Below are 15,018 nucleotides of genomic sequence, written 5' to 3' on the forward strand. Positions count from 1 at the left end.
GATTTGAAAATTTGGTTTTCCAAGAATACTACTGCAGTATTTATGCCACATTGATACCGCAGCTAAATATCATAGTAGTAATATATGTGGCAGCCTAATGCACATGAACTAGATTATCCAAAAACTAAGTTCAGCCATAGTTTTCTTGCAGTATTATTAGAGCAAAATAAATGACCAACATCCACAAATTTAACATTTGTCATCAATTAACTCACATCCAAAAAATTAAAGAAAACATAATTCATCAAAACAGCAGCAAACTTAAAAGGGATTTATTTGTGATTTCCTATATATATTTAGCTTGTAATTACAAGACTGTAAATGTATTAAGAGACAATTTCTGTTAAAGTTTTCATTGTGTTTCACTTCAAGTACTGCACAAGTTAAAATCTGATAAAGGATTTACATTCGGTTATCTGAAACTCCCCATCTCAGACTTTTGTTTAATGTGGTGGGTAACTTCATCATTTCAACAGATACCACCAGCAGGAAAGTCTCTCTTTTATGGCTTCTAGGACTTTCATTAGTTAGTGTGCATACAGTTTTCGTTTTCTATATCATTGTCATTATCATTGCTATCTTCATCACTTTCTAATGGGATGCCTGTGGCAGCTGAAGCACCTTTAGTTTCTCGGTCAAGAGGAAAAAAGCCAGTTCCACTGAAAGTGTCTTGTCTCTGGTAGAAAAGTACATATGCTGCTTTGGACTGTTGAAAAAACAAAGCATGTTAAATTAAAATGGTCATGATTCTCAAAGATCACATTAAGTATACCATAAATGTTTCAGCTGGTAACCAAAAGACTTTGGTGACAGAGCCTAAATCAAATTTAAAAACCACAAATGGTCAAATGGAAGTTACTAAAATTGGTTTATATATAAGACGACTTCTATGTATCAAGAAAGAATACTCACTAGAATTAACATTTTTATTCTCTACTACATTGATCGAACAGATAAGTAAATGCAAGTATATCACAGATTAACCCAGCTACTCTAACATGAAACAATTCTATGCCTTCTTCCCTCCCATCTCTAAGGAAAAGGTAAGCTTCTTTCTACTACTAATGGCTTCACTTGAAGTTTGCTATGAGTCCAGCTCTTCCTACCGTTTTAAGGATATTGCTCCATCCATCCATCATCACCGCGTATCCTTACTAAGTCCTCTACTGGACTTCTTAGCGTAACAAATACTCAAGTTGTTTCCATCTTAAATCCCTTTCCATTCTACTGCTTCCTCCAGGTGCCAGTCTGGCAGAGAGTCAGCGAATATTCATTTTCACTCTCATGCATACTCTTTGATTCAGTATGATCTTTTGCCCCAGTCACTGTAATGAAATGGCTTTCACTGGGCAGCCCAGGTGGCTTAGCAGTTTAGCGCCACCTTCAGCCTGGAGCCTGATCCTGGAGACCAGGGATTGAGTCCCACATTGGGCTCCCTGCATGGAGCCTGCTTCTCCCTCTGCCTGTGTCTATGCTTCTCTCTCATGAATAAATAAAATATTTAAAAAAAAAAGACTTTCACTAAGGGCAATAACCTGCTATAAACAAATCAAATGGGTGCTTTTAAAAGTTCTTTTAGTCATACTCTCTGTAGCATTTAATGCTTTAGTCCTCTTTCCTGCAACAAACAATTTTTGGCTTTTGTGACACTACTTTTCCTTAGATCTTCTATCTCCACGGTTGCTTCTGACTTTTTTTGTGGTCTCATTAAATCCTAACCTTAAAAAAAAAAAAAAAAAATCATGTTCTGTCCACTGCCCAACACTCTTTCTCAGTATCTTCTCACTAGGTGGCTCATTCAAACCTATGGCTTCAACTGCTACTTAAGAGCAATGCAAATCTGTCACTTAAGCTAGTTCTCACTTCTGAACTCCAGTCCTGGTAGTCCCACCACCTAGTAGAAATTTCTCTAGAGCTATCACATAAGTAGCTGACATTTCAACAGCAAACTTTCCTCCTGTATTTTCTACTGTGGCGAACACTGAAGCCAGTTATCTTCAACTTCTCCCTCTGTGCATCTACATCTTCATTTACAGCCAATCTTCACCAAGTTCTATTAATTCTATTCAGGAAATATCTAATAAATCCATTTCCCCCTTTGTCTATACATTACTACCACAGTTACTCTACCACAACTTTCAATTCAGAAGGCTGTATTGCTGAAATGACAGCCTTCTTTTTGCTGGAGGTTGTAATGGTCTTTCTGCTTTTCTCAGAGTTTCCCAAATTTATTTTTTTTATTTTTATTTTTAATTTTTTTGAAGCAGACCCACACAAATAGGCCTAACTGGTTTTTTTTTTAAATATTTTTTATTTATTTATTCATGAGAGACACAGAGAGAGAGTGAGAGGCAGAGACACAGGCAGAAGGAGAAGCAGGCTCCATGCAGAGAACCCGATGTGGGACTTGATCCCGGGACTCCAGGACCATGCCCTGGGCCGAAGGCAGGCACTAAACCGCTGAGCCACCCAGGGATCCCCCCCCCCCTTTTTTTTAATGATAGTCACACAGAGAGAGAGAGGCGGAGACACAGGCAGAGGGAGAAGCAGGCTCCATGCACCGGGAGCCCGACGTAGGACTCGATCCTGGGTTTCCAGGATCGCGCCCTGGGCCAAAGGCAGGCGCTAAACCTCTGCGCCACCCAGGGATCCCGAGCTTCCCAAATTTAATAATGCTCCATTACTTAACAATCACTCATGCTTCTCGTCTTTAAGGAAAGCTCTAAACTATGAAGTACGTCATCTTTTTTTATCTGACTGCCAAGTTTAGCTTTAGTCTAATTTCTGCCCCATATTTAAAACAAGTATGTCCTTTCAGTAATACCAAATTATTTGCTGCTCCCCCTAAATACTATGTTCTCTCATGCCTCCTTGCTTTTGTAGGTACTCCTTTCTCTGCTTAGAACAACTTTACTTCTATTTCTAGTGGCAGACTCAGGTCAAAGACCGCTTTCTCATGCAAACTTCCCTACACTGGTCCTATCTCCTTAAACTAACCTAAATCAGTGGAGATGGCTGTTAAGATGCAAGGTAACATCAAATACATATATTGTATATAAACAAGATATATTGTTTATTTGAAGGCAAGGTTAGGGCAGGACTGTCAAAGACACATTGAAGGAGGATATAGACAATTTCAGGATGTTTTGGTTGGGAGATTTAGAAAGGAGAACACAATTAATTGAAAAGCGATGGTTGAGACTTGAAATGAGAGGTCTAAATATAAACTGGAAATGTAATTAACTTAGGCATTTATGTATTTTAAAAATATTAGCATTCAAGGCTCTTTGTGTTACAGCTATAGGGACATAAGCAACAGTATACACACATAGATAAACATATAAATTATCTTTAGAGAAAAAACTTAAAATTATTTCATATCTGTTCACCCAATGGTGGATTAAAACCATGTCAATAACTGGACTCAGAAGTTCATTAATTTATTAAATTTAATGATATAAATTGAAGACTTTTAAGGCATAACAAACTAAAGAAAAAGCTAGTCTCTGTCTTCAAAGAATGTAAAATTTAAACTGGGAAATGAAGAGGTCAGTACTACTCACACTAAAAGAAAATGTAGCTCTACATGGAAATATGAGTTCCATGCTCACAAGAGCAAACATTAGATTTCTTATTATTTGTACTATTGTGATCAGTAAAATTTTAGAAAGGCAAACTTTAATAGAGAAAAACCCTTATCAAACCAAGTCTTAGCTTTCTTCTTAGAATAAACTTGTCATCCTTTCACCAGTCAATATTTGATAATAAAACCATGCTCTGCTGGGAAGCAAAACAAATGTCAATAGTTTGCCTCCAGCTGTGGCTGATAAACTGATATAAATACAAATAGATGTTACTTCCTCATTTTTCTACTATTCAGAAAATATCAAACAGATACTCAAGGTTAATTTTTTAAAAATTTTCTAATTTGTTTCATTTAATCATGTAATTTTGAGCTTAAATGTTTAAGTGTCACAAAGGATAAGGCTTTACTTTAAAAATCATAGGTATGGTAAAAAACAAAATAAAACAAAACAAAAAAACTTTAAAGAATTTTTTTTTCTGTTTTAGTACTCTGATTTTAAGTAGTCAATGTCCCAAAATGTCTGAGCCTGTTTTCCAAAGGAAAATTTTATTATTTTCATTAGAAAACTCCATTTTTCAGGTTGAAAACTACAAGAAAAATTTTCATGATGCAATTTATGCTTCTATTAGTGGGCAAATTAGGAGACAAATTTCCACTTACAGGACAATTTCACATTTCTTTAAATCAGAGAAAGTGTCTCTTCACTATCAGAAACTGCTAAAATACAGACTACAGTGTTCCATGGGGAGCTTTTAAAAAAGTGATGGCTGAGATTTTTAGGAAATAAAAACACACTTACCACAATCTGGTCTTCAGATGCAGTTGAGACACTACTGTCATCAAAGTAGTACCATTTTCCATCATCTTTGTTTTTTGCGAAAGCAGTATCTAATGAAAAAATATAATCACTTCTGTGACTGAAATGATCTATGGTTTCCAGGGGGGGGGCCGCAAAACTTTACAATCATCTATATAAGGAATACATATTAAAATTACATGAAAATCACTTACAAAGGCCTATCTATTACACATCCAACTTATTCCATTGATTAAAGGCTTTAATATATTTCCTACAACCTAAATGCCTAAGGTACTTTTCAAATAAGTTGAAATCTGTGATTTTTTTCATCCCAAGGACAGATTTATTATTTTTCAATTCACAGAATAATACTAATGACAATAAATGGGAATTAATATTTATGCAGTGCTTATTGTGGATCAATGCTATGTACTTTATATGCATTATCTCACAGAGGAATTATTCCTCTAATTTTAGAAATGGGGAAAGTGAGGCATCAAAAGTAGTTTAATCTAACAGGAAACTGTTAAGTGGCTGGGTTAGCATCTAAACCCAGGTCTGTCTCTGACTCCAGAGTTTGGCATTTTAATCAAAATTTAAATTTTGTATGACAAATACTTTTTCTATAATACTATCTCATTAATTTGTAGTTTTTACACCAAAATCCTTTTCAGTCTTTAACAAAAGTACTGAGCAAGAGAAAAAGTTTTGTACTTTTTACAATTTGTACAAAAATTGTACAAAACTTTGTACAATTTATAAAGATTTGCTTTATCTTTAAAAGTTAGAAATTCCCCCTTTATATATCCCATGCTTTGTCTGAACTATCCAATAAACTCTGAGAAACAAAGCTGCAAAATGTCTACAAAATAATTATCTGTCATAGCTTCTAAAAAGTGATACTTTAGAGGCTGTATCTTCTAAATTGTTCTACCCCTCCCAAAACAAAATTATTGCTCTCCTGGGTGGAGCCTAGTGCAGAAGTTGTCAGTTGAACTGAAGTGCACTGTACCTACAAATTAAAAGAAACATTCTCAGAATGAATAAAAAGACAAGATTTAGCAATAAAATGGTTTATAAGAGATAAATCCAACAAAAAGGACCCAGAGTTTGCAAACCAAGTGATATTGAGAGAAAAAAATACATCAAATACTAGTAAAAGGAACAACAAAGAAGAGCTACCCATTTTAAACATAAATGCAACTACTAATGCAAAACAACTAATAAAATTGTTAGTAGAAATACATAAATCAATATTTTAATAAGAATGACAAATTCCCAGAAATATTACAAAATATAAAAAATAACCTGAGATACTAATCATCTGAAATATAACTGATAAGCTTCAAATATAAGAAATATAGAATTTTATGTCTGGATGGGGAATATGTATGTTTTTCAAGCACACAAACATTTAAGAAACAGACCATGTATTGGGGAACATGGATGCTTTAATAAACTAAGGATTAATATAGGCAATATCTCCAACTGTTGTGTAATACAATTAAAATTAAGACAAAAGGAGAGCTTAAAAAAACACGTATGTTTAGAAAAGCGTATGATTAAATGCCCCTGGACATTAGAAATTAGAAAATCATAAAGGAAATTAAAAATATATATAGAATTAAAAGTAGATGAAAATACTACATTTCAAAGTTTATGGAACAGAGATAAAGTAGTGTTTGGAGGGAAATTTATAGCTTTAATTATAGACGTCAACTGAGGAGAAAAAATGTAAAGCAAAAGCTAATAAAGCACTCAAACCAAAACTTAAAAACAGAGCAACATAGCAAACTCAAAGTAACAAGAAGAAAAACATAACAAAGGAAAGAGAAGAAATCCGTGAGAGAGAATACATAGTAACAAAAAAAATTTAATAAAGCATATTAGTAATCGAAAGCTAATTCTCTGAGCAGATTAATAAGATAGACCTTGCAGAAAACGGACTAAAAAGAAAATAGAGGAACAAAAAAGGGAAAAAGATATAGCATAGTAGTATTATTATATGTAAGTATTCTCAAACTGGAAAACACAGATACATTTTTAGAAAAATAGAAAATGCCATAATGCTTATATCTTGGGAAAAAGAAGACTGAACAGATTTCAATAAACATGACATAAATAGAAAAATGTATGGGTGTGAAGCCCAGATAATTTTACAGGAGAATTCTACTAGACTTTCATGAATAGTTAATTCCTATACTATACTACCTGCTTTAGGATATAGAAAAAGAGTAAAGTATTCCAGCCTGTTTATTATTAGACTACATAATCTTGATTCCAAAGAAAGAACCATATAAAAAAATTAAAAGACCATTTCACTTATGAATGACATTTTCACCCTAAATAAAATTAGTTCAGCAAATTCAACTGGGGATTAAAAAAAAATCCTAAAAGGTAAGTAGGGTTTATTCTAGGAACGCAATGATAGTTCAACAGAAAAACCAATCAATTGGAGAGTGTGGGCTGGTATGACTGTCCTGGAGAGCCATCTGGGAGTACATAAATACTCTATAATACAGCAATCTCACTTCTGGGTATGTTGCTCGAAGAAATTCCCCCACAGGGGACCATAAACGATATTTATTTCATTGGTCTTGTGGTGGTAGAGAGTTAAAGGCAATTTGGATGTTCACCATGCAGTGAGTAGAGAGAGAGAAAATATGGCTAGATTTAAATCCTGAGTGGTTAGAAGCAATGAACTAAATGGCCATGAAGTAACATGGATAAGCCTTATGTGTTAAGAAAAATATGTAAGATCTATAACACAGTACACCAATTATGTAAAAATTAATGATGCATGATTTCTAACAACACATACAACAAGCACTTTAGAAAGAGAAGAGAGGGAAAATGGAAAAGGACAGGAGTCCTGACCAGTGATGACCTGTACATGAAAACCAAGAACCATGATTAACTCAATCTTCTATTGATGTTTAAAAAAAAAAAAAAAAAGGTTCAAAAGGTAATTCATTCATTAATCAACATTTACTGAACCATTACTAATACGTAAAACACATTTACACATTTTCCCTTTCCTTTTCTCCCCTTTGTTTTCTTTGTAGGCTCCACACCTAATTTGGGGCTTGAACTCACAACCCCATGATCAAGAGTCACATGCTCTACTGATAGAACTAGCCAGACACCCCATATTTTCTAAGTAAAAAATATCTTAAGGAAAAAAGTCTGCAGTTATCAAACATCACAATTTTGGCAAAATGGTAAACGCAACTTACAGTGTCCTCCTCCCATTCCTCCATAGTGGTTGGAAACAGCAATCAAATTATAGCGGCAAGGACCTGCATTTGGATTAATTAAGAATTCCGACATATCCAGGTCACTGTTTAACAAAGAGATCAAGTTAGTTTTATGTTTTCCCTAAATGTCATTAATTCTATTACTTTCTGTCAATGTTGCTTGCCTCTCATTTATATAAAAAAATAGCTCTTTCACCAAAGAAATCAAATGTTTTACCAAATAATGGTAAAACATCTCTCTCTCACACACACACACGCACGCACGAACACAAACATACACACCTGAGATTTGACTATTGCAGCAAAAACTTTTCTTAGGGGTTGGGAATTTTACAATTCTCTACGGATGGCTGTTTATTCAGGTTAATGTTTTCATGCTAATACATTTAACTCTCATAGTGGTACAATAATCATTACCACTTGCCATTGGGATTCTTTTCATTTTTCATAATTTTGAAGTCATTTTTAGAATTAAATAATTAAGGAAGATTAATGATAGTAAAAAAAAAACTTTCACAGAAATCTTATAATAATGTAGATATATCTAAACCCCAATATTTATTCTACATTTTCCTGTTTCCGATGATCTATATACCCCAAGTGGGCAACACTCTTCAAAACGCAATCAACTGTTGTGTAATCTGTCATGTATCAAAATGGAGCATGACCATTTTATAGCTTATCATTATTCAGTTTTTTTGGACTTGTATCACTAAAAAGCAGTAATGATTCTAAATTTCAAATATGTCTCTCATAGTTTCTAGCTTACCATTACTTCTGGTTCTTCTTGTACTTACACTGTCAAAATGCTATATATTCTTGAGAAAATTTTGATGGCTCATAATTTTGTTAAGGAGAAAATTACCATTTTCTTCTGGTAAAAAATGATTTTTTTTAAAAAAGTCTCTATTTATTCATGAGAGACACACAGAGAGAGGCAGAGACATAGGCAGAGGAAGAAGCCTGATGCAGGACTCGATCCCAGGACCCCAGAATCATGGCCTGAGCCAAAGGCAGATGCTCAACCACTGAGCCACCCAGGTGCCCCTGCAAAACGTTTTTAAACTTAACTTTATAAAACACCAATCAGAATAAGCAATCCAAAGAATGTTTGCAATATCATATCTATTTCCTTTTTTTTTTTTTTTTTTAAGGTTTTATTTATTTTCGTGAGAGACATACAGAGAGTGAGAAAGAGAGTGAGGGGCACAGACACAGGCAGGCCCCCTGCAGGGAGCCCAACATGGGACTCGATCCTGGGTCTCCAGGATCAGGCCCTGGGCTGAAGGTGGTGCTAAACCACTAAGCCACCCTGGCTGCCCCATCTACTTCCTTCTAATCACACACACCTGCCTATGGTAGTTGTTTAGTTATTAACTGTATCAAACACCTGGTGCAGAAATATAAAATATAGAAAAGAATACTATCAATGTTCTTTTAGTAAAATCGGAGAGTACCAAGTTATTGCTGTAAAGTATTGTGTGAAGTCCTTCCTGGATCACGTGAATGAGAATATATACAATTTCATTTTTGTCCTTACGAATTCTCAATTTAGTGAAAGCTTAAAAAAAAAAAAGGACTACAAAGATGCTATCTCCAGACTTTTTACAAGAATGATATAATACTCTGAATAATGCAATAAACTGAAGTATGACACATCAGGGATAATTGAGTATACTACTTTGTTCATCCTTTTCAGCAGTTGTATTACTGTTTAATATTACTTTCACCTTTTAAAAAAAGCATACTTGAGAATAATTGATGATTACTGATGAAATAATTCCTAGGGAAAAAAAAATCACTACGATTCCATAGAGTATCTTAGATTTAAAAACAGCACCAGTGAACCCATATGATAATGCAACACAGAATTACTTTTATTCTACTGTTTAAGAAGGTGTATTTCCTCTTTGTTCTCTGAAAAATATCTAAAAAGCAATAAAAATTCTTACTGATCCTTACCAACTGCTAAACTACTCACAAATACACTTAAAAACTGAAGTTGGATCCAATGCTACCTGATTTTTATAAAAATTTACAGGTGTCCAATGTTTATACGGCATAATTAAAACTTACTTGATGGGAAAATCAACTAAGGTATCCAATTTGTCTCTCATGTATCGACTGTAAGAAAATCGCTTGAGATGTACCACAAGTACTGGAGGCAGGGACCATAAATCCAATTTCTTTGTGGCTTGCTGATGTTCTTTACAATTTGGACAATACCTAAAAATAAAGAGAAATATTTAAAGCTTGCTAGGGGCAATGAAAATAATAGATAAAAAAAATACGTGGCAAATTCTACACTTATTCAGTGGGCAATTATATATGCCTAATACGTACCAGACTAATGAACTCCCTTATTATTTTTATCTTCAATCAATCAAATAGATTTAATATTATAAAGTAACATGTAAATAAGTATTCAAAGAAATGAAGACTATTTACATTTTAGTAACCTAAAAGAATACAAAACTATTTTGAGAGATAAATATCAGCAAATCTCAAAACTTCTGGGCTTTAATGGAATTAATAATACCACAAAACCCATGATTTCCCTAAAAACCATTTCTATCAAAATGGCTACACAGCAAAAAATTCGTGGGAAAAAGTAACTAAAATTAATTACCCACAGTAAAATACTACTATAGAAAATATAGTAATGAGATTAAAGCTTAATGTTATAACAACAGTTTTAAAGCATTTGAATCACTTATTATTTATTTATTTTTCAAATTCATGAGAGACAGAGAGAGAGGCAGAGACATAGGTAGAGGGAGAAACAGGTTCCCTACAGGGAACCTGATATGGGACTCAATCCTGGGTCCCCGGGATCATGTCCTGAGTCAAAGGCAGACACTCAACCACTGAGCCACCCAGGTGTCCCTCAAATCACTTTTAATGGACTATTTTCATTTAAAGAAATGCTTATTTAAAATATCAAAGGGAATTTAGTTATTGCTTTTGCAACTTGATATATCACATACCTCAGTACAAATCCTTAAAAAATAATTAGAAGCAATATTTTAACTTTGTCTCTTACCAGGGATCTTCAGCACCTAGCTTTTCTTTTGTTGTAAAAAGTTCAATGCAATCTTTTAATTTCACAAAGGGTTTTTTAGGAGGTTTATATTCCACACTTTCATGTTTTTCAAAATCCTAAAGAGAAGTATTTCTTGAGTTAAGAGAACAAATGAAACAAAACTCATTTTAGTGATACCATCTTACTATGTATAGTAATGAAAAACTCCTAAACTTTCTCAAAAGAATTACAAAGCTTATTTCAGCTGAGATTTACACCACATTTCTAAAAAACTTCTATATACACACCTATATGGATAATAATTAAAACTGTTAACAGAAAGCATGTCTGCAAACCAATGAGCCTTTTCTAGTACATAACCATTTTTCTATTAGCAAAATAAACATATTTGGTGGAAGCAAAAGATTATAATAAAATTGTGATCAACATGGGAAAGATATGGAATGAGTGATGGCTTACCTCTGCGGCATTTTCATCAAAATATCTTTTTTTCAAATCAGGATCCCAATCCAAAGCAAGAAATGATCTTTCTAAGATGGAAAACATATTTTTCTTTAAAACTTAATATGTCTTCATTAAAATGAGCGTATTTTAATGTTAAGATATATACCAGAATAAACATTCTCTTCTATTTGCCCTAGGTGATCAGGGTAAATTGCTGTTTCCAAGCCATTAAAAATTTAAGGAGTTAAAAAAAACATACAAAACTTAAGCATAAGTCTAACTTCCATTTAATAAACAGTGACAAATTTTAGTATACTTGTAATTAAGGCTTTTCATTTAAGATATATAGATTTTATACAGAAAAGTGATGTTATTTTTTCATGACTGTTTCATAGTTTTCACCTAAAAAAATACAACATGGTTTGCTCAAGTTCAGTGCTCAAGCCAGTTTTCACACTTACCATCTAGCCTAAGCTGCCTCTCATCAAATCTTATATGCCTGGTATCATCTTTGATGTAGTTGATATCAGTATTGCCTAAATTGTTGAACTGGAATGTAAACAATCTTTTTTTGTGTCCCGTGAGTTGACCTTTGCAAGTTTCCTCAGTACATAATCCATTTTCAGAATCATTATCTCCTCCAACTGAATCCTCAGACTGACTGTTTTCATTTTCGGAGGGAAGTTCTTGATCCTGGCTGGATTCATCATCTGGCTCATCTGTTTCCATTTCACCTAATTTTAGATATTAGAAATCTTTAAACAAACCCAGAGCTACATTTAAAAGTTATTAATATTAACATTATTTCTCCCAGGCTTGAAGAGATTTTTTAGCTCCTTAACTCCCATCTTTTTTTCTGAGGCAACAATCCAGGTGAAAGGTTTTATAATTTAATAGGGAATTCTTACTTGGTGAGCCTTCTTCATGTATGCCATTTGGGCCATTCCCATTAATATTTTGGTCCTTACAGCAGTGTAGGGATCCTTCAGTTTCTTCAGCTTCAGTAGAAATTTTGACATATCGGCTTAAATAAAATCAGAAATCAAATTTAGTTCTATGAAGGTAAAAACTTAAAGTTTTCCATTCTTTCAGTAAAACAAACATTTTTAATGAGCACTTAGTAGATTCAAGGATAAATCAAACTTAGGATAATAGAACCGTAAGTGCAAGTGACTAATCATTTCTGTTTTGGTTGTCTTTATAAAAGGAAAGAAGGTAATTTGTTACTTCCAAGTATTTAACACCTTTCTGTGTTAAATAAGTTTGTGGCAAATAATTTCTTGACTTAGAATTATTATATAAATACCCTCATTTAGATTACTTTTAACTGTATAATGTGATCTTTATATATGGATTATGGGACTGTAATGATTAAAATAGGTATTACTAAATATGTCAGTTACAAAAGATAAAATATAAGGGATCAAATGGCAGTCTGGTTATGTTATAATTCAAATCAAGGTTTTAGGAAGACAAAAAGGGGTTGCCTTAAAATACTATCAACCATGAAAGTTTATCCTTTTAAATAAAACCATTAGCAGGAGTTCTTGAACAATCTGTATAAATAAATGAAGCATCCGAATCTTGTTAAAATTTCAGAGTGCATACATGAGAAATTCCTATTTTTTCCAACTGTAAACTTCTAGTTTAAAACAGCTAAAATAATTCATGCTTTCTGGGTTTGCAATTACCTCAGTAATGTGTTTTTACATGGTCAAGAAACTGAAATAAACTATAATTTGATTTTTAAAATTGCTACCTGTTTAAACAAAGTTGAAATAATACAAGCTTACCAAAATATTCAGATAGTACACCACATATTTACTTTTATTAACTATTCTATCACTCATTTTGTTAATGTAGAATTGTGTGACACTTACCACATTCTCAAAAGCAGGAGATTATAGAGCTTATCTTCAGTATTATTTCGTGGTACAGCCATAAGAAAAGGCTGGCCAAAAAGTGAAGAACCAGTATGGTGAGTATAACTTGAGTGTCTAAATTTTTCTCTTAGGCAAACAGGAATAATCACATGTTCTGTATCTTCTGTCCTATTGATGTTAATTTCAAACCTGTAAGCACAAAACTGACTGTAAAACTCTGAAAACTTTTATGTTATTCCCTCTGAATTTTTTCCCAAGTAATATTTTGCACAACGAATTTTATACTTACACATAAATATCGTCCCGTTCCATAATACTACTAAGGTTTTCATCCATAGCGAATATTCTGTGAAATCTATGATTGTATATATCAGTAACTATCATCTAAAAGGAAACATATTTCTATTAGGCTGGTTTTACATCACTGAAACACTAAACTCCAACTTATATACTTCAAACCCAGAAACACATTACCTTATCTGCAGGTACTCCTGACAAAGCAGACAATGCTGTACAAAGATCAAGTATGTTTCCAATTTTGGGGACAACCACTTTGTACTAAAAAACAAAAACAAAAAAAACTGTAATGAATTTATTACTTTGGAAGAAATACTCAGTAGATGAAAATGACCTCATGGCTGCCTCCTCACATTCGCTTGGTATTTGGTTCACAGTGTCCGTCTCCAATCCTATCATTAATCCTGGCTGATAATGTCTTTTTTTAAGATTTTATTTATTTATTTATAAGAGACACATAGAGAGAGGCAGAGACACATGCAGAGGAGAAGCAGGCCCCATGCAGGGAGCCTGATGTGGGACTCGATCCCGGGACTCCAGGATCACACTCTGGGCCAAAGGCAGATGCTTAACTGCTGAGCCACCCAGGCGTCCCCCTGGCTGATAATGTCTATATGGATAATTTATCTTCGCCTTATCGTTCCTTCGCTCTTTGATTCCGAGACCCACACTTACATTCAACTGTAGTTCACTTCTTGCACCTTGTCATAAACTTGCCCCACCTCTGATATCTTAAACCTCTTAACAGGCTACTGACTGACTGACAGCTAATTATTATTCCTGGAAACTCATTTTCCCATTCTTGGCTTGCATTTAGAATTCTAGTTTTAATTCTTAATTTTCTCCGGGTTTACCAGCTTCCTACTGTCTTCACGCCCTTCCATCCAGATCCCACAGGATCCATCACTTCAATACTCCACTGCAAAACGTTTAACAATTTTGTTATTCAATTTTATTCTTGCTATACTTTCTTGGAGCTGTTCAGATATGCTGGAGAAAACTGACCAATTTTAGAGACTGGTTTGCTACAAATCCACAGTGCTTAAATCTTAACAGATTGTTCAACACTAGCCAGAAATTCTGTGCATCCCTTATTTGCTTCTTCTTTCATTTTTCCCAGTAACTATATACAATCTTCACCATTCCTTAGGCTTCCTTATTTTGCAATTTCTCCCTTCACTATCAGCAGAATACCAAAAAAAGTAGAGGCTACTGGATAGGAAAATATCCAACTTTGTGTCCCTGAACAAACTTCTAAAAGGTCCTTTTCTCCATCTTTTTTCTACACAGGGAAAGAGAACCAGATGTTACCCTTCCCATCTAAGGCTACCACTAGCATCTATGTTCTGATTCCCATCCTGTTCTACTTCCTTGGGAACCTAACCCAGCAATCATCCTTTATGTCATTTTACCTTGATTCTTACATAAGCAATGGAATAATCTACCAGTCTCTTAAAAAACCCACAAAAAACAAAAAACAAAATGCAAAAACCCAGTCCCTCATTGCCTTCCCTCTGATAATCCCCCTCTAGTTATCCTCCTTTCTCCTCTGCTTTATAAATATAACCTTGTTAAAAGTAATGTCTATAATGACTATCTTAAATTCTTCACTTTCCATTCACTTATCAATCTACCCCTAGCTTTCTGTCCTCATCTATTTAACCTATTACTAAGGTTGTCAAACTCCTTTAGAGTTTTACCCTTCACCC

The 15,018-nt window shown here is 33.8% G+C and overlaps 1 protein-coding gene across 5 annotated transcripts in view; it reads right to left on the reverse strand.

The window, feature by feature from the left end:
- Positions 1-243: 243 nt before the first annotated feature.
- USP15 (ubiquitin specific peptidase 15) overlaps positions 244-15,018 on the reverse strand; it is a 121,850-nt gene continuing 107,075 nt past the window's right edge. For all 5 annotated transcript variants that reach the window (XM_041755030.1, XM_041755029.1, XM_041755031.1 and 2 more), the window contains 11 exons: positions 13,487-13,570; positions 13,302-13,396; positions 13,010-13,201; positions 12,038-12,153; positions 11,591-11,863; positions 11,145-11,215; positions 10,686-10,801; positions 9,719-9,868; positions 7,622-7,725; positions 4,386-4,474; positions 244-706 (listed from right to left, as the gene is read on the reverse strand). In XM_041755030.1, coding sequence (XP_041610964.1) covers positions 524-706; positions 4,386-4,474; positions 7,622-7,725; positions 9,719-9,868; positions 10,686-10,801; positions 11,145-11,215; positions 11,591-11,863; positions 12,038-12,153; positions 13,010-13,201; positions 13,302-13,396; positions 13,487-13,570 — 1,473 coding nt within the window. In that variant the 3' untranslated portion in view covers positions 244-523. The remainder of the gene's footprint in view (positions 707-4,385; positions 4,475-7,621; positions 7,726-9,718; positions 9,869-10,685; positions 10,802-11,144; positions 11,216-11,590; positions 11,864-12,037; positions 12,154-13,009; positions 13,202-13,301; positions 13,397-13,486; positions 13,571-15,018) is intronic.

The sequence above is a fragment of the Vulpes lagopus genome, chromosome 5 (genome assembly GCF_018345385.1).
Source record: "Vulpes lagopus strain Blue_001 chromosome 5, ASM1834538v1, whole genome shotgun sequence".
In the NCBI taxonomy this organism is placed as follows: domain Eukaryota; kingdom Metazoa; phylum Chordata; class Mammalia; order Carnivora; family Canidae; genus Vulpes; species Vulpes lagopus.